The following is a 25,282-nucleotide window of genomic DNA, read 5'->3' on the forward strand; positions in this document are numbered from 1 at the left end:
TGTTGAACGAGTAAATCCAAGCATATACTGAGCCAGAAAGCACCGTGACTAGGAAGGGGCTTGTACTCGCGATCTCCTCGGCGACTTTACCACCGGGGAGAAGGTGAGAGGGAGACCCAGATTCGCCTGCATCATTAATCTCAGCTTTCTTGGGTGAGCATCTCGGCATGCTGGGTGCGATGCCGGTGTTTAAAATCACATATGTTTTTGAACCACATGGTCCCGAAATGAAAGCCACGTACTTCAACTTTTAGGGTAAGTTCCAGCTAGGAGGGAAACACCTCGCTTTCTTAGGGGATTTCCTTGAGTAATTTTCACACTGCATTTCGTTTGCCTCGTACAAAGCCTGCAGGCGTTGTATTAGTGTTTTGACTGCCTCATAACACGTTGTCGCACATTTAGCAGCGTGAAAAACACACACAGTCGCCGACTCCCAGTTTCTGAGGGTCAGGAAACTCCGGGCGGGGTTTAGTGGAGTCCTCCGCCAGGGGCTCCCAAGACCGCAGTCAAGGTTTCAGCCGGGGTGGGGGGGTGGTGGTGGTGGTGCCTGGGTGACTCAGTTGGTTAAGCGTCCCGACTTTGGCTCAGGTCATGAGTTCGGCTCAGGTGGCGATCCCACGGGTTCGTGGGTTCAAGCCCCACGTCGGGCTCTGTGCTGACAGCTCAGAGCCTGGAGCCTGCTTCTGATTCTGTCTCTCTCTCTCTCTTTCTCTGCCCCTCCTCTGCTCACATTCTCTCTCTCTCAAAAATAAACGTTAAAAAAAGAAAAAAAAAAAAAAGAAAAAGCTTTCTCCGGGCTGTGCTCTTACCCAGGGGCTCCACTCGGGGCAAATCTGCTTCTGAGCTCTTTTGGGTTGGTGGCAGCATTAACTCCCTTGGGGCCAGAGGACTGAGGGCCATGGTTTCTTCCTTGATGTCAGCCGGAGGCTGTTCTCAGTTCTTTGCCGTGTGGACCGGAAGCATCTCCACGGCGCTTTCCTCATCAGCTCAGCGAGGAGATCCCTCTGACCTCAGGAAGGACCTAGTCCTTCTCTTGAGGGCTTTCACCTGATTAAGCCAGGCCCACCCCCCCACCCCACCCCCTCCAGATCCACGTCTCTTTTTATTAACTCCATGTCAAACGCTCTGGGACCGTAATTACATCTGCGAAATTCCTTCACCTTTGCCATGTTCTGTGGGTCGGAAGCAGGTCACAGATCCTGCCCACACTCAAGGGGACATTATTCAGGTCCTGCACACCACAGGCCCGGAGTCATGAGGGCCACCCTAAGGGTCTATCTGCCACGGACCTTAACCCCCCCATAGCAGTCAGGGTCCAGCCAAAAAAACCACCACCACACTAGGTATTCTAACAGAAACTAGTTAATGCAAGAAATTGGTTAAATAGCTATTGGAGGACTAACAAGCATACAAACGTGAGGGAGGGAGGCAGCAAAGACAACAGGTGCGGGAAGCAGCCTCCCTCCAAGGCTGGGGGATGAGGGACGGAGAACGAGGTCAGGGTTAGCGGGAGCTGTGAGCTCAGAGAAGGGGCTGTGCTTAGCCTCGGAGTAGAGCCCCACACTGACGAGCTGGGCTTGCGTCGCGGAGAAGATGTTGTGTGGCCGGGGCTGGTCCCTGTCAGGTGGAGTCACCAGGCTCGTCCCGGGAGTCTGCAAGAAGCTGGAGACCCGCCTGGCAGCTGCTGCCAGGAGGGGGGCATCGCTGGGCTCACGTGCAGCGAGCCTTGGGAAGAAGAGGGCTCCCCCCTCGTGCCTTCCGGCCTCCGTCCCGCCCCCCTCCTGGCAAAACCCATAACAGTCACGGGCCGGCAGAGGAACAAAACTCAACTCGCGGAGCCCTGCAGCCAGCACCACAAAACAGGCAGGTAGGGGCACACTTGGGACTTAGAGACAATAGCTCGGTAACCAGCAAACGCCTTCCTTAGATAAGCCTGCTAGAACCGAGGTCCCGTAGAAAACCCTGCCCTTGGCCTTCTGGTCTAACACTGGCGGTGCCGGGAGTTTAGGTGGTCATTGGAGAACACCTCCAATGTGAGTTCTGAACCAGCCACACGAGCATCAGGGGTTATAAGAACAGGGTACCGACCTTGGCTTCATCACTAACAGTCTCAGCGGTCAGGTGCACAGCCAAATGTGTTTGCTAACATCCCAAGAGCTGGACTTACTGCCCCAAACTGCCGGCTTCCCCTGTGGGTTCACGAGATCGCATGCTCTCTGCTGGGCAGGGGGAGGGGGTCCCAGGGCAGGCAGAGAAGTATCCAGGAGGAGCGCCTGGAGGGGCAGAGGGAGGCCTGGGGGGGCTCCCCCATGGGGGCTTCTCCACTGCGGAAGGGGAGGGGCGCCCATGGAGTTTTTCTGACTGGTAGGTTTGGAGATACGCTGGGTCACAGCCGGGCTGTGGCTTGAGATCTAGAAACTCCGATTTTTTTTTTTTTTTCTTAATCGGAGGTACTTTTGTCTTTTTTAAATTGTGGTAAAATATCCGTCACCTAAAGTTTAGCATTTTAGCCATGGTTAAGTGCACAGTTCAGTGGCCTGAAATGCTTTCCTAGTGTTGTGCAACCCTCTCCACCATGAATCTCCAGCACTTTCGCATCGCCCCAAATTGAAGCTCTGAGCCCATCGGACAGTAAGTCCCCATCGCCCCCTCCCCTCTCCCCTGTAACCTCGGACCTACTTTCTGTCTCTAGGAACTTGACTCCTCTGGGGACCTCGCCTAGTGGGATCATACCGTAGCTGTCATTCTGGCTTGTTTCACTGAGTACGATGTCCCTGAGGTCCATCCATGTTGTAGCAGGGGTCAGAACGTCCTTCTTTCCTTCCTAAGGCTGAATCACACTCCATCGCGTGGATGGACCACATTTGTTTCTCTGCCGATGGACACTTGAGTGGCTTTCACCTTTTGGTGACGGTGAGTGACACTGCCGTGCAGACGTTATGACCGTGGGCGTACAAATATGTGTTCGGAGATGCTGCCTTCGGTTCTTTCGGGTGTATACCCAGAAGGAGAATTGTCAGATCTGCGGTAATCCTCTGTGCATTAGAAACACAGACTTCAGGGGCGCCTGGGTGGCTCAGTCAGTTAAGCGCTGACCTCGGCTCAGGTCATGATCTCATGTTTGTGAGTTCGAGTTCGAGCCCCATGTCGGGCGCTGTGCTGACAGCTCGGAGCCTGCTTCGGATTCTGTGTCTCCCTCTCTCTCTGCCCCTCCTCCACTCACGCTCTCTCTCGCTCTCAAAAATAAGTAAACATTAAAAAAATTAAAAAAGAAGAAACACAGACTTTAATGGGAAGGGGAGGGGGGTCCCAGGGTAGGGGCAGGGCGTCTGTGAAGTGCACATCACCCAGTCTGGAAGCTTCCTGGGGCCTATGTGTGGGGAGTGGGCTCATCGAGTAAAGAAGCCCGCACACCCCTCACCTCCAGGCATGGGGTGGTGAGCCTCACCCTGAAGAGTATGGGCCGTAGCCGACGCCCACGTCGGTCCCACAGCCGGGACTGGTCGCAAGAACCACGTGGGACCCTGGAGCCTCTCTGCTTGCCCAGTTCCGTTACTTCTGCTGTGCTTTGCGGTTAGCGCACCGGAGCCTTTGGCCTGGGGCTGTGTGTGCGTCGTCAGGGACAGACTGGACACAGGGGCTGGGAGGCCTTTTCTGGTCTCAGGCCCCTCTTGGGGCCAGAAAAGATAAGACAGCAAGCGGAGGCCTGATGGCTCCTGAGGTTTAACGGTTGTAAGACCCAGGCACCGTCTCCAGATGGGGTTAAACATCCTCTTCTAAAGCTTCACTCACCTGGTGGGATCTCAGCACTGGGGCAGGCTGTTGGGTAAACATTTTGGAGCAGATGGCAGGGATTAAAAGAACAGTCTGCCATGGGGGCCCCCCCGGCACCTGCCGAACCGCGTATGAGTAGGGTGCTCCCGGCTCACCGGGCGTCTCAGAGACGAAGTGGTTATGTCCTTCCGTCCTGGGCCGGGACCCACGTAGCCGCACTTGGCAGTCACGCGTCGAGGGCGCCCCCGGGAATGTCCCTGGGTCAGCATCGTGGAAATACAAAAGCAGGAGCAGACGAGTGCCCGAGTGTGTCCCTCTTCCCCTGAACGCATAGGGCTTGTCAACGGACGCTTCCCAGCGAGGGTCAGGGTCTCCAAGAACACCGTCTAGTAGAAGTCTATAATGAGAGCCACACACAGAAATTCAAATGTCCCAATAGCTACTTTACGGTAAGAGCAATGCAAAAGTCAAAGGAAACAGGTGAAATTCCTTTTGATAATACATTTGACTTATCTCATGCGGCCATAATTTGATCATCTCAATATGTAATCAACATAAACATGATTGAGCTATTTTACATTCTTTTTTTTTTTTTTTGGCATGGAGTATTTGAAATCTGGGTATCCTTTATGCGTGGCCTACCTCAGTTCAGACTCGCCACAGTTCAGTACTTACCCGGCAGGGGAGATACCAAGATCCAGCCAGCCACGTTTCAGGGGCTCGAGGGTCACACGTGGCCTGTGGCACCGCTGTGGTTACTGCAGCTCTAGAAGCCCCGGGGATAACTGTAACGGTGAGCATTTACGGCACGACTGCGTGACGCGTGTTCCGTCACCCGATCCGCACACGCGCCGAGGTGGTTGCCGGCTGCTGAGGGACGCAGGTGTGTGTTCGGTTTGCGGACTCGCCTTCCATCTTCAAAGAGCCCGTGGCGTGGCCTCTGCTGCCTCTGATCCCGCTTCCCTCTGCTTCCATCATTGCTTGGCCTTCTTTGATTCTGATCTCTGCGGAGTCCCCTTTAGGAGGACCCTGCAGTGACATCAGGCCTGTCCGGGCCATCCTCCCCCTTGCAAGATCCTTCAACGAATCACATCGGCAAAGCCTTTTTGTCATATAACGTAGCATCTGTAGGTTCTGAGCTCAGGGGGTGGATGTCTGGAGGGGATATTATGCAGCCTGCGTAGGGGGAGGGGGACTCTGTCTTCACAATCACGGCAGGATGCCACCGGGCCGAGGCCACAGACTTCCTACTTCCACTTGTCATCACCATCTGTGTAGCCGGAGCGCCCTGCTCCAGCAAGGGGCCCCTGCCTTTGCTCCAGCAGATCTGAAGCACCAGCCGCCACTGGGGGGGGGTTGCCACACTTCCCTCCCCCCACCCTGGTGGTTTGCCGGGTGAGGGACTCTGCTGGGATTTATGAGTGTCCTTCCCGCAAGGGAGCTGGAAATTCGTGAGAAGTCCTTATTTCCTGCTTTTTGCTTCTCATTTTGGGGGAGAAGAGGGAGGAGGCTGGCCAGCATCATTGACCAGAAGGGGCACCTCTGACCTCCTAGAAGGGGCCTCAAACGTCATCTAACCTGCCACCCCAGCCCTGCCCGGCCACCACCCAGCCCCACCGTGTCCTAGCCAACACTGACCTCCAACCCAAGCTTGACCTCTCAAGCAAGTCATGTGCTTTCTAACAAAGATCTTTCCAATGAACCCACTGAAGTCCTTGGTAGCCAGTAATAGAAACCGACTTGGATTAACTTATCCAAAAAAAAAAAAAAAAGGTGGCCAGGAAACCTCTCCTTGGGGAGATCGGATGTCTTGCTTTTCCTGACAACTTGGGGATTCCTTCCCTAGGAAAGGGAAACTGTGTGCCTCTGACTCCGAGAGCACAGGCACTCCTCAAACACCCACCTGCTATAGTTGTCCGACCCCACAGGAGGGTTGGAGAGTCACAGACCTGAGGTAGCAGCGAGGCAGGTGCTGGGCCGGAGAATGAGTCCCGACGACGGGAGCCTGGTCAGGGTGCCTAATGACTGAGCAAGACGGGGCGGCAGGCAGTGTTGTTATGCAGTGCGTGTGTCTCGGGTGGGAGGGGTGCTGGGAACGCAGGAGACTGTCCCCGGAAGAGGGAATCACAGGCTCTCCCTGGAAGCGCGCCTGGAATGATCTTTCTAGTGGGTGGCTAGGGGTCAGTGCTCCGCGGCAGAAACGGAAGGAACCGCAGACGTGTTGCTGATTATGGCCCCGCCTCCCTTGACCTTGGTCTTGCTCCCAGGGTCCCAATCTTCTCTCCCACCCTTATTTCCACTAACCCCCCCCCACCTGTCCCATGCTCCACCCAGACCCGGCCCCCGATGTTTCCCAAAGCATCCTGTGATCTCCCATCTGTTTGTACCGGTGCCTTCACACGCAACGTGTTTATCTCACTCCGGGCTGCCTCCAAATCCCTTCCCGCCGCGCCCCTCCCCGAGCCCTCCAGCTCGGTGGGCTGCCCCCCCCCTCCTTTAATTCTCCTGTTACTCTGCTTTGTGCGTCTGTGTGTTTGGTGCTGTGTGGCCAGACTGCCTGGGAATGAGGCCTGCCGTATGCCTTCTTGTCCTCATTTCCCCCCAGCACAGTGCCTCACTTGTGGCAGAATCAAACAGATCTTTGTTGAGTTGAACTGAAGTGGAAAGATGGCCTACGCTATTTTCTCCGTGTCATTCACGGCAAAGAGTCCCACGAGGGTCTCTTCCGGTCAAGGAGGTAGTTTTTGGCTGCCATCTTCTGACTCTCCACTCCTGCCCTTTGAGGCTCAGACTGATTTAAAGCCCTTGGCCTTAAATGCCAACGCACATTTACCGAAGTGAGCTCCCGGCTCCGTCTGACCTGTTTACCCAGCACTTTGCCTGCACGTTTACAAACCTATTAGGACAGTTGCCAAGCAGAGACATGTTGTGGCTTCCTCTCATCTTCCTAGCACGGTTTGCATATTAAAAGAAGAACTTGGGGAAGGTAGTGACCAGAAAGAAATCACTGGAATTTCTCGTGTATTGGAGACAGGCCCCAGAGAGATAGGATGCGAGGGGCTTCTCGGAAAGAACCCAAGCAGCTCCAGCTGTAGCCTTCCGTGCCCCCTACTCTGTAATCAATACGACCACCTCTCCCTACTTCTCCCTTCCTGTCCCATTTCTGCAAGATCTCCTCTACGTAGGGGTGCTCCTCGAGCCTCGGACTCGGAGAACTGAACTTGCCCAACCAGAAGTTAAAGGGAAATAAAGCGGGCAACATCACGAGAGCTGGGTAACTACCCCCGAGGCGCAGACCTGGTGTCCCGTACGGAGATCCGCTTTTCCCACAAAGTTGGCATCAGACTCGAGCTCACCTTTATAAAGTGCCCCGGCCCGACCCCGGGGCTTCTTAGAGGACAAGGAGGCTGTCATCCACCTCTTTTCCTTGTGCCTCCGGAGGCCGGCCGAGAGGCCAGACCGTGGGGAGGGGTACCCCAGGGCTGGCTGCACAGAGACCCTGAAACCAGCACGGCCGGAGGCTGGGCGGAAAGGCTCCTGGCAAGCTTATGAGGAACTACGGTCAGGTGGGGCACTTTCCAGATCTTTCCATGAAGAGAAAGTCAGGGGCTCACTGACCCTCCACACCTGTGACTTCTCTGTCCGCCCGGAAGTGGTCAGCAGCCAGTCTTGTCCCGACACCCCTCCCGGCTGCGGATCCCTGTGATGGACAGCCCACCGTGTCCCTTATGTCACATCCCTGCTGTTTACAAATGTCTCTCCGATGGGACGGTTGTCTGGCTGAGGTGGGCACAGCCCTTGGCTCTAGATCAGTTGGAGGGGTGGCCCCACCTTCCAGAGCTCAGGCTTCGGCGCCCATCCGCCCAGTGGCATATCCCACATCTGGAGGCCGGGGCGGCCCCGGGGGCTCTTCGCACCTGCTCCTCCCTCTCATCCCGGTGCCTAGTGACAGACATCTGGGTCTGGGTCCGCCCTGCCCTTTCTCAGCCGTGACCCCCGACGCACCCAGGCCTCCCTGCCAGCTGAAGCCCAGGCCTGCCAGGGACATCCTACGGGGACACTGAATCCGAGAATGCGATGCCAAAACCGACTTCTGGCAGAAAATCCTTCTTTTTGTCTCTGAGTAAAGAGCGTACCTGCTAACCTCACCTCTTCCACTACCACCTGCGACACGGTGGGGAACAGCAAGGATGTGGCTCAGGCCTCCCGCCTGGGCATTGGCCCCCTGGACTCTGGCTCCCGGGGTCCGCTCCCACGTCCTCTGCTGCTCCCCTGCCCAGGACCTTCTGGGCAAGGAGCCTGTCCCTGCAGGGGGCTGGGGGCCGTCTTCAAGTACCAGGGCTTGACTGAAGGCCGTATGGGGAAATAAGGGAGGTTGGAATCTTTACTTTAAAAAAATTTTTTTTTTTACATTTATTTATTTTTGAGAGACAGAGTGAGATAGTGCACAAGTGGGGGAGGGGCAGAGAGAGAGGGAGACACGGAATCCGAAGCAGGCTCCGGGCTCCGAGCTGTCACCACAGAGCCCGACGCGGGGCTCAAACCCACAAACCGCGAGATCATGGCCTGAGCCGAAGTCGGACGCTCAACCGACTGAGCCACCCAGGCACCGCAGAAATTTTTTCTTTTAAGAACAAAGAAGGGGCACCTGGGTGGCTCAGTCGGTTGAGCGTCCGACTTCGGCTCAGGTCATGATCTCGCAGTTCATGAGTTGGAGCCCCGCGTCGGGCTCTGTGCTGGAGCCTGCTTCGGGTTCTGTGTCTCCCTCTGCCCCTTCCCCGCTCACACGCTCTCTCTCTCAAATATAAATAAACATTAAAAAAGAAATTAAAGAACAAAGAAGCATGTTGTGAAAGCTGTTTCTTCCCAATCCTAGCCTGTGACTTACCCAGTCTGCTGTCTATAGTCTAAGAAATCCATATGCATAAGCAGACGTATATATACATGTGAATGTGTATGTGCATATTTTAAAATACACAAATGGAGTTTCACTGTACACGTGGTTCCACACGTCGCATTTAATTTTCTTTTATTAACACTTTATCATGGAGCTCATTCCAGACAGTAGGTATTTCTGGACCTACCCCTTGTTTTCTCACGGCCACAGTAGATTTCATTATATGGCTGGACCGTAACTGATTTCGCCAGTTCTCCATTAACAAATGCTTTACCTGGGGCAGCTGCGTGGCTCAGTTGGTTAAGCGTCTGACTCTTGGTTTTGGCTCAGGTTATGATCTCATAAGTTTGTGAGCTCAAGGGTGAGGAGAAGAGGCAGGGGAGAGGAAGGAGGGGAGGAGGGGGAGGGGAGAGGAAAGCAGAGGCCCCGCCCAGGTCTGGCAGGAAGGCCTGGGGGGCGGGGCGGCTCAGCAGGTGCCATCCAGCAGCCTGTGTCCCCAGGGGGAGGCCTGAGGCGGGCTTGGGGGCGGGGGTGTGGGGACAGAGGGAGAAAACGCCCACGCAGTGTGTGGCTCCGGGGCCACCCTGTTCCCCTGTCTCACAGCCTGGCTGCACCTCGAGCCTGGCCAGACCCCGTGTTCGAGGGAGACGCCCTGACTCTGCGATGTCATGGATCGGCGAACAACGTCCTGTCCCAGGTGAAGTTCTACAAAGGCAGAAGATTACTCCAAACCCCGAAGACCAGATGGTCCCTGTCCGTGGGGACAGCTACCCTGGAAAGCAGCGGCCAGTACAGCTGCTCTGGGAAGGTGGCCTACGTCCCATACCTGGGCAGACAAACCTCAGAGCTGGTCAAGGTTCAAGTCCAAGGTGAGTCACCAGCTCAGGGGGGTCGGGAGTGGGGCTGGGATGCTGCTCAGGGATCTGGTCTCTAGAGGTCAGCAGCTGTCCCTCTGGCTGTCCCTGATGCCAGGTGACCACAGGGCCCCCGTTTAGAGCCAGGGGAAGGAAGTGCCCTGAACCAGCCTGGGCCAGACCCTTCCCCTCTGGGGACCAGCTGACCCCTACGGCCCTCTGGCTTTGGCTCGGGACTCCAGAGAGGCTCTGGCAGTGTGGGTCGTAGCTGGGAGGCGGGTCCTGGAACACAATGACAGGGTCTCCCGGGGGCAGTGGGGCTGTGACCTGGGATGCGCTCTGGCTTGGACCCGGCCTCTGGGGACTCAGGGTTCAGGAGGCCCCCCCTGAGCCTGGGCCCACGTCTCCCCAGAGCCGTTCCCGCCTCCTGTGCTGAGCGCTGTCCCCTCTCCCGAGCTCCGTGAGGGGAGCCCGCTGACCCCGAGATGCCAGGCGAAGCTGCACCCCCAGAAGTCGGCCTCGAGGCTCCTCTTCTCCTTCCACAGAGATGCCAGCACCTTGCAGGACCGGGGCCCCCACACGGAGCTCTGCCTCCCAGGAGCCCAGGAGAGAGACTCTGGGCTTTCCTGGTGCCGCGCCACCCTTGAGGGTGGTGTGGCCCAGAAGCAGAGCCCCCAGCTGGAGGTCAGGGTGCAGGGTGAGTGGCAGAGGTCGGTCCGCAGAGAGGTCCACTCCAGCAACAGGGGAGAAGGAGACGCGGCGGGCTCCACGGAGAGGGCGCCTGCACACGGGGAAGAGTGGAGGGGGGCCAGGCTTCCTGAGGGTGTGGAACCCACCTGCACACAGGGCCCCGCGCCCGCCTCTCTCTGCTCCTTCTCCCGTGCGTGCCTCTGTGGGGCTCTCCCCGCCTCTCCCTCTAACAGACGCTCGGCTGCCATCACGAAGTGTCCGGGCGGTGGGGCGGGGGAGCTTCAACAATGAAAATATGTCCTCACTGTCCTGGAGGCTGGAAGTGGTCTGTCGAGATGGTAGGAAGGTCAGGCTCATGCTGGGTTCCCTTCTTTAGGCTTGGGGGGTGGGGGAGGGGTGGGGGGAGGGGTTGGGGGAGGAGACCCTCTGCTATCTCTTCTTCTCAGGGTGCTAATGTCGCCATGAGGCCCCGCCTCGTGACCTCCCATAGGCTGCAACTCCAAAGACCATCTCTTGGGGGGGGTGGGGCTTCGGCATACGAACTTGGGGGGACACAGGCTTTCGGTACACGGCACACCCCGCGGCCTGTCTTGTCTGCAGGAGAGGAACCTCTACCTGGACCCTGGCGAGAGCGGCTCGGAGGCCCCGGGCCCTGGGTGCCAGCTCTGAGCTTGACTCGATGTCCTTTCCAGACACTTCTGCAAAGCCGCCAGGCCTCCCCTGGTACCGCACTGGGTCCACATCACCTACTCGGCCTGGGAATCCCTCACCTGGTCACAGAGCAGAGGGGGGTGAGGCCTGTCCACCCCGGAGTCCACCGGCATCTCCGTGCCGTTCCTCCTCCCGGAGGTGCTGGGAGATGTCCCTCTTCTCCCGCTCAGGGCCGGGCACCCCCCTGCCCCCTGCTCCCACGCGAGCAGCACAGCCAGCTCACAGAGGGGCTCAGAGGCTGTGGGCACACGGTGTCCCTTCGCTTCTCCCTGGGGATGTTACCTCCAGCGACGGGCAGCGGTCAGGGGTCCGGTCATGGCTGGACGGATGCACTTTGGAAGGTTGGCGCGTTTCTTCTTTCCTCCTCGTCACCTTGTCTGAAAATGAATTTAACATTGTGTTGTGAAGAATTAACTTTACCCAAGGAGAGGTCTGGTCTTTGCCAGGGGCTGCTGGGTTGGTCCTTTGCGGTGTCGTGTCCCATAGGAGTGTCTCTATTTGCACGGGGACCTCGGCCACCAGACAGTCTAATAACATGGCTTATGATGAGGGTTTCGGGACATGTGGCATCATTTCTACCGCCAGAGGGACTGGATGTGGAAGGTACCAGCCGGGCCTTCGGAAGGGCAGGACGCTAACGGGCAGCCGCGTGGGCTGAGGTCATCAAGCTCCAACAGAACGGGCACCGGAACTTTTCCGTGTGTGTTGTCATGTGGGTGCGGAGCGTAACCGGGGACAGGACGTGTTTGGTACTTTCCCCGGGCCCGTGCCCTTCTGCTCGAGGCTGCCTTTCACAGGCAGCCTTTCCCTGTCATAAGGCACAATGGCGAACATAAAGGCTTTCAGTGTGTTCCGTGAGTCCTTCTAGCAAATTACTGAACCTGAGGTGGTTCCGGGAACCCCGTGGAATGTGCAGCGGGCGTCAGAGGCGAGGGTGGTCTCGTGTGGACCGTGTTCTCCCGCTGTGGGCCGGGCCGCCCTCTTGCACGCGGTTTGCAAATGCATCCGAGAGAAGACACCAGTCGGTTAGGAAAATCAGATTAAAAGCCAGCAGATAAGCTGGAGCCAGGAGCAAGGTCACTATCCAAATGGCGTCTCTCGCGCTGTGTCCCCGCTAAGGCAGGGCCACAAGGGTGGGTCTCCCCTCGACAGCACGGGTCTGGGAGGGCGGCGAGGCGTCTGCGCAATCACAGGACCTCTCGGGAAATGGTGTGGCCGCCGCGAACACTGTCTTTAGCCGCGTCTTTCGGCCGCCCCGTCGGCAACTCCTGCTTTGTCTGCGTGTCCCCCACGGGCTCTGGGTGTTGCAGCAAAAGCGCTTGAGAAGGCGAGTGGGCATGGCCCTTGTGGGATGGGGTTTGCCTCTCCGCTTTCTGATCACCCGCCTGACCCGGCTTGTGATTCTCCAGGGGGACGAACTACCCACACCCCAGCTTTGATGGCCTCTGCCGGGACAAGCCATGGCGACTTGCTTACGAGAGCACACGGTATTGTCTTACTCTTTTACAGCCACAGAATCAGTAATAAACACTATATTAAAGAATTGCAAGCATACTGGGGGATGGTTTTTTTAAAGGGAAGTTCCCCCTCCCGCCAAGAAATCTTTCCATAAGCCTGATGTGTAAATGGGGGGGGGGCCTGGAATTCGACCTCTGGCGGTGCCGCGATGCCTCGATGCCTCGTTTCTTTGCCCCCCTGCAAGCCCGGAGCCGCCAAGGAACCCTCAGGGCCCCGAGGCACTGCCATCGGGTTTTACGCTGAGAGGGGCTGCAGCCCCCAGCCTCCACCAGAAAAGTCCTTTATGTTCACGAACTGGGTTTCTGGTAATATTTCCTTTGAGGGAAGGGCTGTGTGGATGTTTTCTAAAGTTCGGAAACCAGTGTTCCAAAGAGGACTGGATGGCACGGACCTCGGGTGACACGGCACCAGGCGAGCTTCTGGAAGGTGTCGAGTTAGGCAGGGACCCCTGCCTCCCCTCCCCTGCACACCCCTTCCGACGAGGCCATGCGCAGTCAGCCCGACTGGACGTCCCGAGTGCCAGGCCTCGTCCATGCCGGGGTCATTCTTCCCGCCTCTCCTGCCCCCTCCCACAGAGCGGCCTGGTGGCTGCTCTGAGATGCTCCACTTGTCCTTCTGTCCCTCCGTTTCCTCTTCTGACAGACTGGGGGGGATCCCCGAGGCCTCCCCTGTCCTTAGCGGTTTCCACAGATGGGGAGAAAACGTTGCACCCTTGCTGTTCTGTTACCAGTTTGCTGCCCCCTCGGGGAAGGGAAGCCTCTCCCTTCCAGGTGGCCTGACCCCCAAGCTGTTCAGTGCCCTGGGTCAGGACCCCAGACGGACCCTCTCTTGCCCGGGAAGAAGGATTTGACCCAGAGAGCAGAGCGACCCCATAGGGTGTCATGAAATCTCTACAGGGGATAAGGTCTTCTCTGGTGAGAGCGTTTGTATTGGATAATGAAGGTCTGCAGCCTTTCTCAGGAGAAGTGTTTAGTGTGTGAGTATGTGCGCGTGTGCAGGTGTGAGTACGTGTGCATGTGTGTGTGTGCAGGTGTATGTGTGTGTACGCATGCGAGCATGCATGCGTGTGCATGTGTGAGTACGTGTGTATGGGGGTGTGCAGGTGTGAGTACGTGTGCATGGGTGCGTGTGCACGCGTGTGCAGGTGTGAGTCTGTGTGCATGTACGCGTACGAGTGCGCGCGCGTGTACATGTGTGAGTACACACGCGTGTGTGCATGTGCGAGTACATGTGCGTGGGTGGGTGTGCAGGTGTGAGTACGTGTGCATGGGTGCGTGTGCAAGTGTGAGTACATGTGCGTGTACGCGTGCGAGCGTGCACGCACGTGCATGTGTGAGTACGTGTGTATGGGTGTGTGCAGGTGTGAATGCGTGTGCAGGTGTGAGTACGTGTGCGTGTATGCGTCCGAGCGTGCCCATGTGTGAGTACACACGCGTGTGTTCCTGTGTGAGTACGGGTGCATACGTGTGTGTGCATGTACGTGTGCATGTGTGTTTGCGCATGGGGCTGCGGGGGGGGGGGGGGCGCTTTCTGAATCCCAAATTAGTAAATCGCTACTCAGTGGATCAGAGATGAAATTTGCAAAATCTCTCCAAAGAACCAGACGGTCCGATGGAAGCGTCTACCGTGTTAGAAGAAGGAGGTGGGGTGGCGGTGGCCTTGGCACGCAGAGTCACAGAGGTAAACCCCGACGGTGGCTTCTGGCTTGTGGCTGGGGCTCCTGCAGCCGGTCCGCCGCAGCCTGGCAGAGGGAGCACCGTGGAGAAGGGCGCGGGGGTTGGGGCCAAATTGTTGAGCCACAGGCCGTCTCCTTTCCCCGAGCACCGTGCTCTCTGGCGGCCTTCGGTCGCCAACTCCTCACGCTGACCGAGCGAGCGGGAGACGTCGGGGCGCAGCTGCGGCTGGCGGGCTTGGTCTGAGCGCTCGGCCCGGTGGACACCTGGCCGCCGTCCGGGTCGTTCCTTCGTGCGGTTCTGTCCTCACCTCGCCACTTCCTGCTGGCTGTTGTTTGCCCGTGTGTGTTGCTCACGCCCCCCGAGCCCCTGTGTGATGCTGTAGCCACCGCCCGCATCCAGAGCGGCGCCCGGCGCTTACCCGAAGCTTCGTGAATATTTGCGGGATGAACACACAGTTTTATGCGCCACTTAACGACGATGTCACCTCTGATAAAACGAGGCAGCGTCCCAGATTCTGATAAATTCTGGGACGTCGAAGCGCTGGGCTTTGGAGCCTGCTCTGTGAGTGCTAAAGTCAGTGAGAAAAGTACCCTCTGGGGGGGCCCCCCTGCCGGGGCTGCGGCCTTGGCTTTCCTCCGGCCACGGGCCTCCGCACCCTTCCGGCTCCTTGAGCGCCTCCAGCCTCAAATACAATTAAAAGTGAAAAGCGTGTACAAATGCAAACTGACAATTCCACCAAAGCACGAGTAACATGTACCGCGCGGGTTTTCCGTGCGCGGGGCCATCACCAGATGCAGCTCTGTTACAGCTCAAGTCAGTCCAACCGAGTCAAGTCTCCGGCCAGCAAGACACCCGGTGACCCGGGGGTGGGCGTCTGCTTGGCCTCGTGTGGCCCCCGAGAAACGCCCCTCTAGCATCCGGACCTCTGGTTTTCGGTTTTGCTTTTTGCGGTTTTAATTTGTAAAATAAGGGGTTGGACGAGACCAATAGATTCTAAACTTTTCTTCTCTGGGCGACGGCGCCCTGTTTTCCAACAGCTTCTGTTTCAACAGCCCCCACCTCCCCCCGCCCCCCGCCCCAGCCACGTCAAAGGAAAAGCGCGGACACGGGACCCGGGACCCGGACCGTGTCAGGTGGACGCTCCCAGGCCTCGCTCCCGCTTCCCCTGCATGATCGGAGACAGAGCGCCCCCAAGTTGCCAGGGGACCCCCGGGAGGACGCACTGAGAGCCCCAGAGACCCTCTCCTGTTCTGGGAAGCCCAGCCCAAGAAGCGGGCAGTCTCAGAGCCCTACTCACCCGGAGACAAAGATTTATGGCCGGGGAATTTTCTCTCCGTTTCAGTGAAACAGAGGAGCAGGCAGAGTGCGGTGTTCTCCAATGTTAGCCTGCAGCGGAACCCCAGGGGACCTGGAGCAGTAGGCAGATATGCAGCCTCCCCCCACGCCCCCCACCTGGTTCCCCGGGTCTGGAGCGGGGCCAGAGGAACCGGCGAGGTAACCGGTCCTCCGAGGGACTCTGCGGCTCCGCGGTGCCCGCGCTGATCCCTGCGTTCTGAGCTCGATGGCACTTGGGAGAAGTCGAGGGCAGCGGGTGTGCGGGACTCGCTCTGGGGTCTGGATGCCCGGGAGGGACGAGGAATGAGTTGCCGGGCGCGGCGCACCCGGGGCTCAGGGCAGCGAGCGTGCTGGGCTGACCTGGCACAGGGGGGTGGGGAGGGGGCGCGAACTCCCGGTAACTCCCAGCTGGGCCGCCTCCGCCAGCGACGCCCTCTGCCTCCCCGACCGCGGCGGATCGGTGCTGCCAGGGAACCTTCTCGAATAAGCCTGGGCGTGTGTCCAGCATTAGAGACTTCCTGTGTATTCTCCTCAGTGGCCCCAGACCCTGGCCGGTGACCGAGGGGCTCTGGGTCGTCCTGAGGCCAAAGCCCTTCAGCTTCCCGAGTCGCGGGCTATCAGTGAGAAGCACATCTCACAGGCACGGACCCTCCCGGTTGTCACCCTTTGCAGGCTCATTTCCTTTGACACCTCATTTCTTTCCACCCCTGCCCGGCAGGCGGAGCAGGTGCGGTGAGGACCCCACTCCGCAGAGGGAGGAGCCCAGGCAGTGTGACTGTTGCAGGTGCGTTCTCGTACCCCCTGCCCGCCCCCCCGCCCCCTCCGGACCGTCGGGGCCATTCGTTGGCCAGAAGAGCTAAGGGTGGTCCTCAACTCTTAAAGCTTAGCTAGCGGGGCGCCTGGGTGGCTCAGTCATTGGGCGTTCGAGTCCTGATTTCAGCTCAGGTCATGATCTCATGGCTCGTGGGTTCGAGCCCCACACTGGGCTCCGTGTTGACAGCGTGGAGTCTGCTTGGGATTCCCTCTCTCTCCCTCTCCCTCTGCCCCCTCCCTCCCTCTCTCTCTCTCTCTCTCTCTCAAAGTAGATAAACTTAAAAAAAAGTAATAAAGCTTAGCTAGCTCACTGAGACTCCTTTAGTAAGATTTTGCTCCTGTTCTAGGGTATCCACATAATTTATCCTACAAACCAGGACCCTTCCTAAGAGCAAAAAGGGGCATTATTGATACCCAGGCCAGGACAACAGGCGTAAACTGGGACAGTCCCCAGAAACCTGGACCCAGAGTCACCTGATCTGTTTCGAACCCTGTCCTTTCTCCCAAAATGTCTGCCTTTGACACACCCACTCAAACCCTCAGTTTCAGCAGATAACGTGACCTCTACTTTGCCGAGAAAATTAAAACCACCAGACAGGACTCCCCTCAACTTCTTGCCACTTACAAACCCACCCCATCTGTGGCCGTCTTTTCCTAAAATAAAAGACGATCTCGCACCCCGAGGCTGGGGCTTCCTCCCGGGCCCTGAATCTCAGCTCCCTCGCATCTTCTGGGAGCGGTGGGGGCCCCTCTGCGTCCACCCTGTCATTCGTTTCCTGCTTCCTGCTTGCTTCTCTCCTCAGCATTTAAATATGTTCAACTGTCTCCTATCTTAAAACAGATTTTCTACCTAACCCCCCCCCATCCCCCCCCCCCCACCTCCGTGCGCCTCTGGGCCGTCCTGTGTTTCTCCAGCCGTGACAGGTGACCTTCTGGGGAGAGCGGGCCTTATACACTCGAGCTGCCCTCGAGGCCCTGGGAGCTGCCTCCTGCCCCCTCCGCTGCCCGGCTCAGCTCCTTCACCTCAGTCTCTTGGCCTCGCCTGGTGGGATCCTGGCGGGATCCACGTGCCCTGCCGTGCGTGAGGGCTGTTCTCTCCCACCTCAGGGACCCCACAAGGGCTGGTCCCTGCGCAGGGGGAGCTCTGGGCCCTTCTGGGCGCCCTTTAAACCACCTGCACGCTATCTTAGTGTTCTCCTGCCACCTTCACGGCCCTGCTCAGTCACCGCTTTTAACCCTGACCTTGAAGAAGAAGGCGAACCGGGCAGGTGGAATAGAACAGAGACGTGAGGAGGTGGCTTATTTGGGACTCATCTGCTAATGGCTCCTGCAGGGCTGTGGCTTTGCTGTGCGGGTCCCCATCTGTCCAGACCCAAAGAGAAGCTGAGGAGAGAGAGTCTGATGAAAGGTCGGACCCTTTATTACTGCCCCTCCCCTCCGTCGGAGCAGGACCGGCTTCTCCCTGGCCCCTCTTTCCCAGGGCTATTATGGCAGGAGAAACTTATTTGTCCCTAAGAAAACCCGGCGGGAGACACCGGGGAGCTAAATGTCACGGGCGCAACTATTTTTATCACGGACAACGGTATCTTACTCTGGGTTCCTCCCAGAGCAGGGCCTTGGACAAGGGCTTGGGTGGAGGAAGTCTTTATGGGGAGGTGACCCGGGAAGCCAACCTGAAAGAATGAGGAAGACGAGCCTGGGAGGGGAGGAAAGCCAACACCGGCTGTGTCAACGGTGGGTCACTGCCGTGGGCTAGTGGGGCTCAACCCTTGAAGAACCACAGAGCACAAGCCTCAGCAGGGTCGCAGGGAAGGGCAGGGGGGCGTTTAGCCACCAAGTCAGTGCCTCACTGGCTGGGGTGGCCTCCGGGGTCTGTACACGGCCCCCCCTGCGCCTCCGCGCCTGGGCTGAGTGGCCCTCCACTGCTTCTGAGAAAGCCCAGAAGTGGAAAAGCAGAGGTGCAGGCATGGGGGGGGGTGCGGGGGGGGACCATCACGATGCCATCCAACAGCAATGCCGAAATCAGCCCGGCCGGAGGCTGCGGGAAGGGAACCCAAAATGTCCCTCGCATGCCAGGTGTTAGCCGGGAGCCTCTCTGCGCGGTTCCAGCACCGTGTCTATGAGACAGGTGTCAGGAGAGCAAAGCAGAGTGAGGGGGACCTCTCCCCTGGTGGGATTTACAGCAGGATCGAAGGGCAGCCTGGGTCCCTGCTCTGGGACCCCTCACCGGGGGGTGGGGATTCAGGGTGGGTCGCTGGAAAGAGAGTTCTTTGACACAGCTGTTGTTTTATTCTGAGTTCCCGCCGCTTCCCCCTAAAGGACGCGGGCCAAGGGAGGGGCGGTCAAGGTGAGGACTTGGGGAGGTTGGACATGGGTCCCGTGGGGGAGGGTCCAAGGCCTGGGAGCGTTGTGCGCTGAGATCTGACCCCCTCGAGGCAGGCAGGTGTGCGATGTATGCTGTAGATCCTGGCACCTGTCAGGGAGGAATATGACAGATCACCGAGGGCCAGCATTGAGACAGCCTGCTGGCTGCGTCTCTGGTGCCACACAGTGGGGACAGCGGAGGGGCGGGAAGAGGGGACAGAACGTTGGTCACATGTCCAGGGACTGTGGAGGGACTTTCGAAGGACCACCCAGAGTAGAGATGCATCTGCCCTGGGTCAAGGGTAGGAGGGATAGGACCAGCAGAAACTCTCCAGAAGCCACAAAACTGCTCCTCAGAGGAAGAGACCTCTTAACCATCTGCCAGACCCCCAGACAGCAAAGCCACTTAGCCGGACGTCATCACCTCTCCTTCAGGCGCTCACCCTGCTGGAGAGGTGGGGCAGGAGCTGGGGGCAGGGAGCTCTGGGCAGAAGTGCCTGGTAAGCTGGGAGGGAGCAGAGACACTCTTTTTATTTTTATTAAAAAAAAATTTTTTTTTAAACTTTCATCAAGCAGAGACACTCTTTCCCGTTCCCCGGTGTAGGCTCCCAACCTGAGACAGACCCAAGCCAGGGGAGGGGGAGACCGACTTGAAGTTAAGTTTGGAATTTTGTGTATTACACAGGACAGGAAGTTCTCATTTCTGAACTCAGACCAGAAGCCAAGACCAGAGTTCTCATCCGAGGCAGGGGAAGACCACCCTACTGGACAAAAATGAAGGGGCCGGGGGCACCCGGCTGGCTCAGTCGGTGGAGCGTGCGACTCTTGATCTTGGGGTTGTGAGTTCGAGCCCCACGTGGGGTGTAGACATTACTGAAAAATAAAATCTTTGAACAACAGCAACAGTGAAGGGGCAGTGAGCGACAGAAATGGAGTTGAGTTCCCACGAGGCAGAATGAAAATCAGATTTTCAGAGCGCTTGAAAATCATCTTCTGAGAAGTCCCTTCTGCACATCGGACTGAGAGAGCTTAGGGAGGATGGCGGTGTGCGAGAGAGAGAGAGAGAGAGAGAGAGAGAGAGAGAATTATGTCCCTCTACGCAAGAAGCATGACATATTGTTTATGCTTGTTTATGAAGACAGGTCCAACCAATCTGGTCACACCGTGTTCACTGCAGCGGCCACGAAGGTGATCCTGGATCCCCGTCAAGAGAGAACTCGTCTTCCTCTGCAGGGGTGCAGTTGACGGACAGCCTCCAGCACAGCCCCCCGGGCCCCTGCTCTTCCTGGGGAGGCCCAGCTGTGACTGCGCAGAGAGGGTGTGGGATCTTTGCTGCAGAGCAGGGACGGTCCGCTTTGCACGGTGGTGCTGGTGGCCTCTCCCTGCCTGACCCTGCTTCCTTCCTTTTTATCTTTTATGGGCTTTTCCCTCCACCCACGTGAAACTTCGTTCACCCCCAACGCCAGCACCTGCTTCTCGGAGACCCCAACGGATAGACTCACCCTTTAAATTCTGCACATTATGCATGTGACTTTGTTTTGGTTTGTTTTGATTTCTTTTTTTAATGGGAAGATTACATAAGAACGTTTTCATACTCAGGCTGGGACCTGATCTACGTTTTCAAAAAACCTCCAATCCCTGAGGTTTGATGCTTCTGAAATTGAACTTTCGGGACACCCCACCTCATTCTCTCAGCAGATCCTACTACCCTTGAGATCGTTTCTCCTTGAAAGCTTTTCCTGACCTCCTGACTTCAAATTTGCTAGATCCCCTTGTCCTAGCCTCCCCAGATGAGTCCTTGGTGAAACTCATCAAGCTCTCAGTTAGTTGTCCGAGGTCAGACCCTTGCCCCTGATCTCTTTGAAGTCACGATCTAAAACTCTTGGTCACTGCTAATCCCTCAGGACTCAGGCCAGTGCCTCCGCCACAGAAGCTGCTTAGTAAATAGCTGACGGAGTGCTGAATCTGCCAACCTAAAGGCTTGAAAAGCTGGCCCTTGACCAGAACTGATGTATCTGCCCCCATTGTGTCCTCGGTCTTGGGGACATCGCTCTTGCTTCCTGATCACAGCACAGACCTGTAGAGTTGAGTGTTTAAAAAAACCTTAAGGGTTATCCCATCTGATGCCAGACAGGTTGTGTGACGTCCAACAATCCAAGACTTTCCAGTGTTAGCTTGACTACCAGGGATGGAGACTACCTCGCAAGGCCACCACTGCCTCCTGGACAGCTCTGACCGTCAGATTTCCTACAGCTTTGGTCCGCATCATATTCACACCATTTACTCTTTCCATAATGTGGCCAACCTAAATAGGCTCTCTGGCCCAAAGTGCTTTTGTTAAGGGGGTCGAAAGTTTTCTTCCTCCGAATAGTCTCTCAAGTGGGGACCTAGCAAGAGCAAACTAGAAATACTCCAGGGGCACCTGGGTGGCTCAGTCGCGTGAGCCTCTGACTCTCGGATTCGGTTCAGGTCAGGTCACGATCTGGTGGTTCACGAGTTCAAGCCCTGCCCCGGGCTCCTTCTCTCTCTCTCCCTACTCCCCTTTCTCAAAATAAATAAATAAACTTAAAAAAAAAAAAACCAGAAGAGAGAAGTACTTCATTTATTCATCCATTCCAGAAATATCACTTGGTTGCCACCTGTGTCTAGCGTGGGACTTACAGAGATGCCCCAAAAGTTGGAGTCCATCTGGGGAGGAAAGATGCTTATAAGGTCAGATGACCACAGCGACACAGGAACTTCCAAACGAGAGCTGACGCAGAGTATGCTGAGGGCTCAGGACAGGTGGTGGTAGTGGGGGGGGGGGTGGGTTGGGAATACAGGGGGTGAGGAGTCTAGGAAGGCTTCCTGGAGGAAGCGGGGTCTGAGTGGCGTTCGATGGACAGGAAGCATGAGTCAGGGAGTGAACCAGATCAGCAGCTGGGCTCAGAGAGAAGTTCCCAAGACCGACAGGGAAGGGCTTGGTGAGGATAAGGGAAGTCGGAGGCTGCTGGGGGGTGGGATGTATTTCCCCTCCTAGGGACTGTCAATCAGTCGCTCTGTCTCTAGCAGCCTGTCTTCTTCATAGTCTTGGGGGCCGAGCAGGCCAACCTCCTCGGGCGCAGGGCCGCTGACATGGGGGCCCTTCGGATGCTGTTCCTGCTCCTGCTGCTTCGGGCAGGTGAGAGACTGCAGTCCCGGGACAAGAGAGTCTCCTCCCTCCCCTCTGCTCTGCTGTTCTGCTGGGGCTTGGGCTGGCTGGGCACCTTCTCTGGGACCGGATGCTTCGGCCCTTCTGGACTAAAGAGGAGTAGGGTGTGGCTTTGGTGCAGGACAGAGAGATGAGGAAGCCTGGGCTCTAGAAAGGGGACCAGCCCGCAGCAGCCACGAAGGTAAAACCCGGAGGGGGACGACCCAGACGGAAGCCAGCCCCTGGCAGGTGCTCAAGTCAGGCACAGCGGAAAGCTAGAGCCAGACAGGCGGCTGCGGGCGAGGCTGAGTGCGGGGCCCGGAAGCCGCACGGTCCGGGGGCCGTGTGCACGCGCCACAGCCCCGCTGCCAGGCTCGGCGGCCCTGAGACACCGGCGGGGCCTTTGCCTCCTTCTCCTCCTTTCCCTGCAGCCGGCGGGGATTCTGGAGATGGCGTGGAGGCCGAGGAAGTAGTCCCTGCGCTTCAGGAGTCCGTCAGCCTTCCCCTGGAGGTACCATTCAATGACAAGGTCGAGGACGTCATCTGGTCCTCTCGCATAAGGCTTGCCACGGTGGTTCCGGGGAGAGAGGGACAGCCGGCTACCATCACGGTGACCAACGCTCGATACGCGGGCAGAGTGAGCTTCCCGGACCCCAGCTACTCCCTGCTCACCAGCAATCTGAGCTGGGGGGACTCAGGGCCTTACAAGGCTCGGGTCAACCTGAGGACGTCCTAGATCTCTGCCAGGCAGCGTTACAGTCTCCGTGTCTACTGTGAGTCGAGGCTGGGAATTCTAAAGCTGCTTTTTGGGGCTCTCCTGGGCTTTGCACGCAGAGGAGTAGAGGTCTCAGGACTCAGGGCTGTGGTTTGAGGGGCTGGGACCAGAAGGCAGAGTGTCTCCAGTGTGCCCAACCCCAGGATCTGAGCTGCAGCCACCGATGCAGTGAGGCCCTGGGCCCTAAGGCTGTTCCCCTGGACCTTCCCAACATGGTGAGAGGGGCAGGTGCCCCAGACCTTGCCTGGGGGGTGGGGTCTCTCCCTCCCACCGAGATTCTGCCTCCTGGCATTGGATGCCGCCTCTAGTCCCGAGCTTTTTATCCTTCTGTGTGATGTGAGGGCTACTAACCAACGTCTCCTCTCTACCTGGACCAAGTCTCTTAGTGCCTGTGACATTGACTGATGTTCTACCTCGAATCTTGCAGAGACGCTGACTAAACTATAAATGCCCCCCCGCCCCTCTGTACACAGAACGTGTGACAATATTTTCTGGGATCAAGGAGGCAGAATAGGGTTTAGAGAGAGGTGGGGTGCAAAGGGGAGAGAGAGAAGGCGAGACATTGGGCGGTGGGGGCGGGGGGAGTAGGAAATGCCAAAGGCAGGTCTGTCTACCTTAGCAGCTGCCCGGGGAACCCTGGAAGCAGATGTTATGGTGGATGGGTTCTGTTAGTCTCTGTTTACGTGAAGGGACTCTCAGGGGACACACCCTTCACCCCACTGTTGAGGAGCTGTAATGTGTCCTTGATGTGTTCCGTAGAGAAGGCGGGCCTGGATGTGACCCACAGCTGGCTGTCCTGGGAACATGGCCCTGAGACACTGAGACAGTCCGTGAGGGCTCTGCCCTCAGCGTGTCCCGGAGACCTGGGGACAATGCCCTCTCCTATACCTGCAGGGCCGCCAACCCCGTCAGCAGCGTCCATTCCCGTCTGGTCCTTGCCGGGCCCTTCTGTGCAGGTACCGGGACCCCAGAGACAGGCGGCCACCTCCCTCCCTCAGCCCCTCCCAAGAGAGTGCCTGGGATCCAGAACCTCCCTCCTTCCCAGGGGGCCTTGACCGCTGCACTGGGGGGGGGGGCAGTGCTCCCCAGTTTCCAAAGGTTCTCTACTCTCTGGCTCAGCTTAAGATCACCCCCCATCCCCGGATCTTAGTTCCTGAGCTTCCGTGACTAGAACACATATGTCCAGAGACACTTGAAAAGGAACAGCAACTGACTGCTGACTCGAGCCCCCCGTGGGGGATCTGGGCCGGGGGTCTGCCTCTTAACGGGGACCTCCCCCTCCCTCTGGCAAGCCCCGCTCTCCTTGCCTCCTTCTGCCCCCAGATCCTGGCTATGCCTTGGACACGTCCACTTACTTCTGCCTCTGAGCCAAAGGGCTGCTGTTCTCCTTCCTCGTGGTCACTCTGGCCGTGGGGCTCTGGCTCATCTGAGCCCAGAAAAGATGCAGAATGCCAGGGATAAGGACCCCCAGGAGAAACGAGGCTGAAGCCTCGCCCCGGCCTGGCCTGATCGCCCCTTGGGGACCCCTGTGCTGAGCACTCTTTCTTCCCAACCCCTCCCCCCACCCCGGAGTCCTTCCCCCCACCCCCCCACTGTGCTTTTCCTCCCAGGGTGCCACCGGGTGGGTGTCCGAAGGGCCATACTCCCCGAGGGAAGATTATCCGGCAATAAAGTCAAATCAGGTGACCGCCACTCTGGAGGAGCCGGCCTTTGGTCCTGGGCTGGATGATTCCGGGCCAAACCTGCTTCCCTGAACTTCCGTCTGTTCCAGCTGTCTTATCTGGGGCTGAGGCGAGCCCGATGACCCTCGGTCACCTCCCTATCTGCCTGACGCTAGCTGCTCAGGGCCTCTGACGCCTGACCCAGGGGGACAACAACTCGGCTGGACCAGTAGCTGAAGTCTGGACCCCTGACCGCTGTCTGCGGTTGGTCTTATTGTCCTGTCCTCCCCTAAAGATCTCCATGTCTCAGACCTTCTCTCTGGACCTTTGTCCCGAAGCCATCCACGTTCCCCACCCCCCCGGGCCTGCTGAACCACTGTGTTGGTCACCCTCCCACGTCGGATCTCGTGGGTGTCACTCAATGCAGCCACCATGCAGGGCAGGTGGGGAAGCTTTAGGGAGGGGAACAGGAAGCCGCCCAGGTGACAGGTGATGAGGGTCGAGGGTCGAGGGTCGAGGGTCGTGAGTGAGTTGGAGGAGGTGGTGTAGGATAGGGTGACAGCACTGGGGAAGACGGCAGGAGCTCGGGGCTCTGCTCTGCCACTCGCTTGGGACATTTTGTTCAGCATCCAGACTCGGTCCGTTTCTACAAGGAAACTCTGCATAGGGGCAGGCATAGGGGCAGCCGATGGGGCTCTTACCAGAGACGTGGCTGTGGAGGTGGGGGCAGGACTATGCCCCTGGGGACCATGGGAAGAGGAGTCTGAGGGACTAGGGACCAACATTCCTGACCTTCCTCCAGATCTCACCTTCCCCTCTCAGCGAGAAGGATGCTGATCTCCAAAGGGACTTCCAAGAGAAGGAATGTCGGGCTGTGAAGGGGAGTGGGATGCACAGGGGTTGTGGGGACAAAGGACACAGCCTGGGAAACAGGACAGGGGGCCAGGCATGCTTTTCTCTTCCTTCCTTCCTCCCTCCCTTCCTTCCTTCCCTCCCTTCCTTCCTTCCTTCCTCCCTCCCTCCCTTCCTTCATTCCTTTCTCCCT

General features: G+C 57.8%; 2 protein-coding genes across 2 annotated transcripts; both read left to right on the top strand.

The window, feature by feature from the left end:
- Positions 1-7,964: 7,964 nt before the first annotated feature.
- LOC122235769 (Fc receptor-like protein 6) lies at positions 7,965-10,884 on the top strand. The gene is given in 6 exon segments (XM_042975720.1): positions 7,965-8,106; positions 9,215-9,286; positions 9,289-9,540; positions 9,938-10,222; positions 10,449-10,561; positions 10,816-10,884. Coding segments are annotated over 6 exon segments (933 nt in total).
- Positions 10,885-21,708: 10,824 nt separating this feature from the next.
- SLAMF9 (SLAM family member 9) lies at positions 21,709-24,111 on the top strand. Its single transcript, XM_042975721.1, is given in 5 exon segments — positions 21,709-21,792; positions 22,233-22,574; positions 23,249-23,382; positions 23,385-23,532; positions 23,900-24,111. Coding segments are annotated over 5 exon segments (882 nt in total). The 5' UTR covers positions 21,709-21,746.
- Positions 24,112-25,282: the final 1,171 nt, after the last annotated feature.

This window comes from Panthera tigris, chromosome F3 (assembly GCF_018350195.1).
Source record: "Panthera tigris isolate Pti1 chromosome F3, P.tigris_Pti1_mat1.1, whole genome shotgun sequence".
Classification (NCBI taxonomy): Eukaryota; Metazoa; Chordata; class Mammalia; order Carnivora; family Felidae; genus Panthera; species Panthera tigris.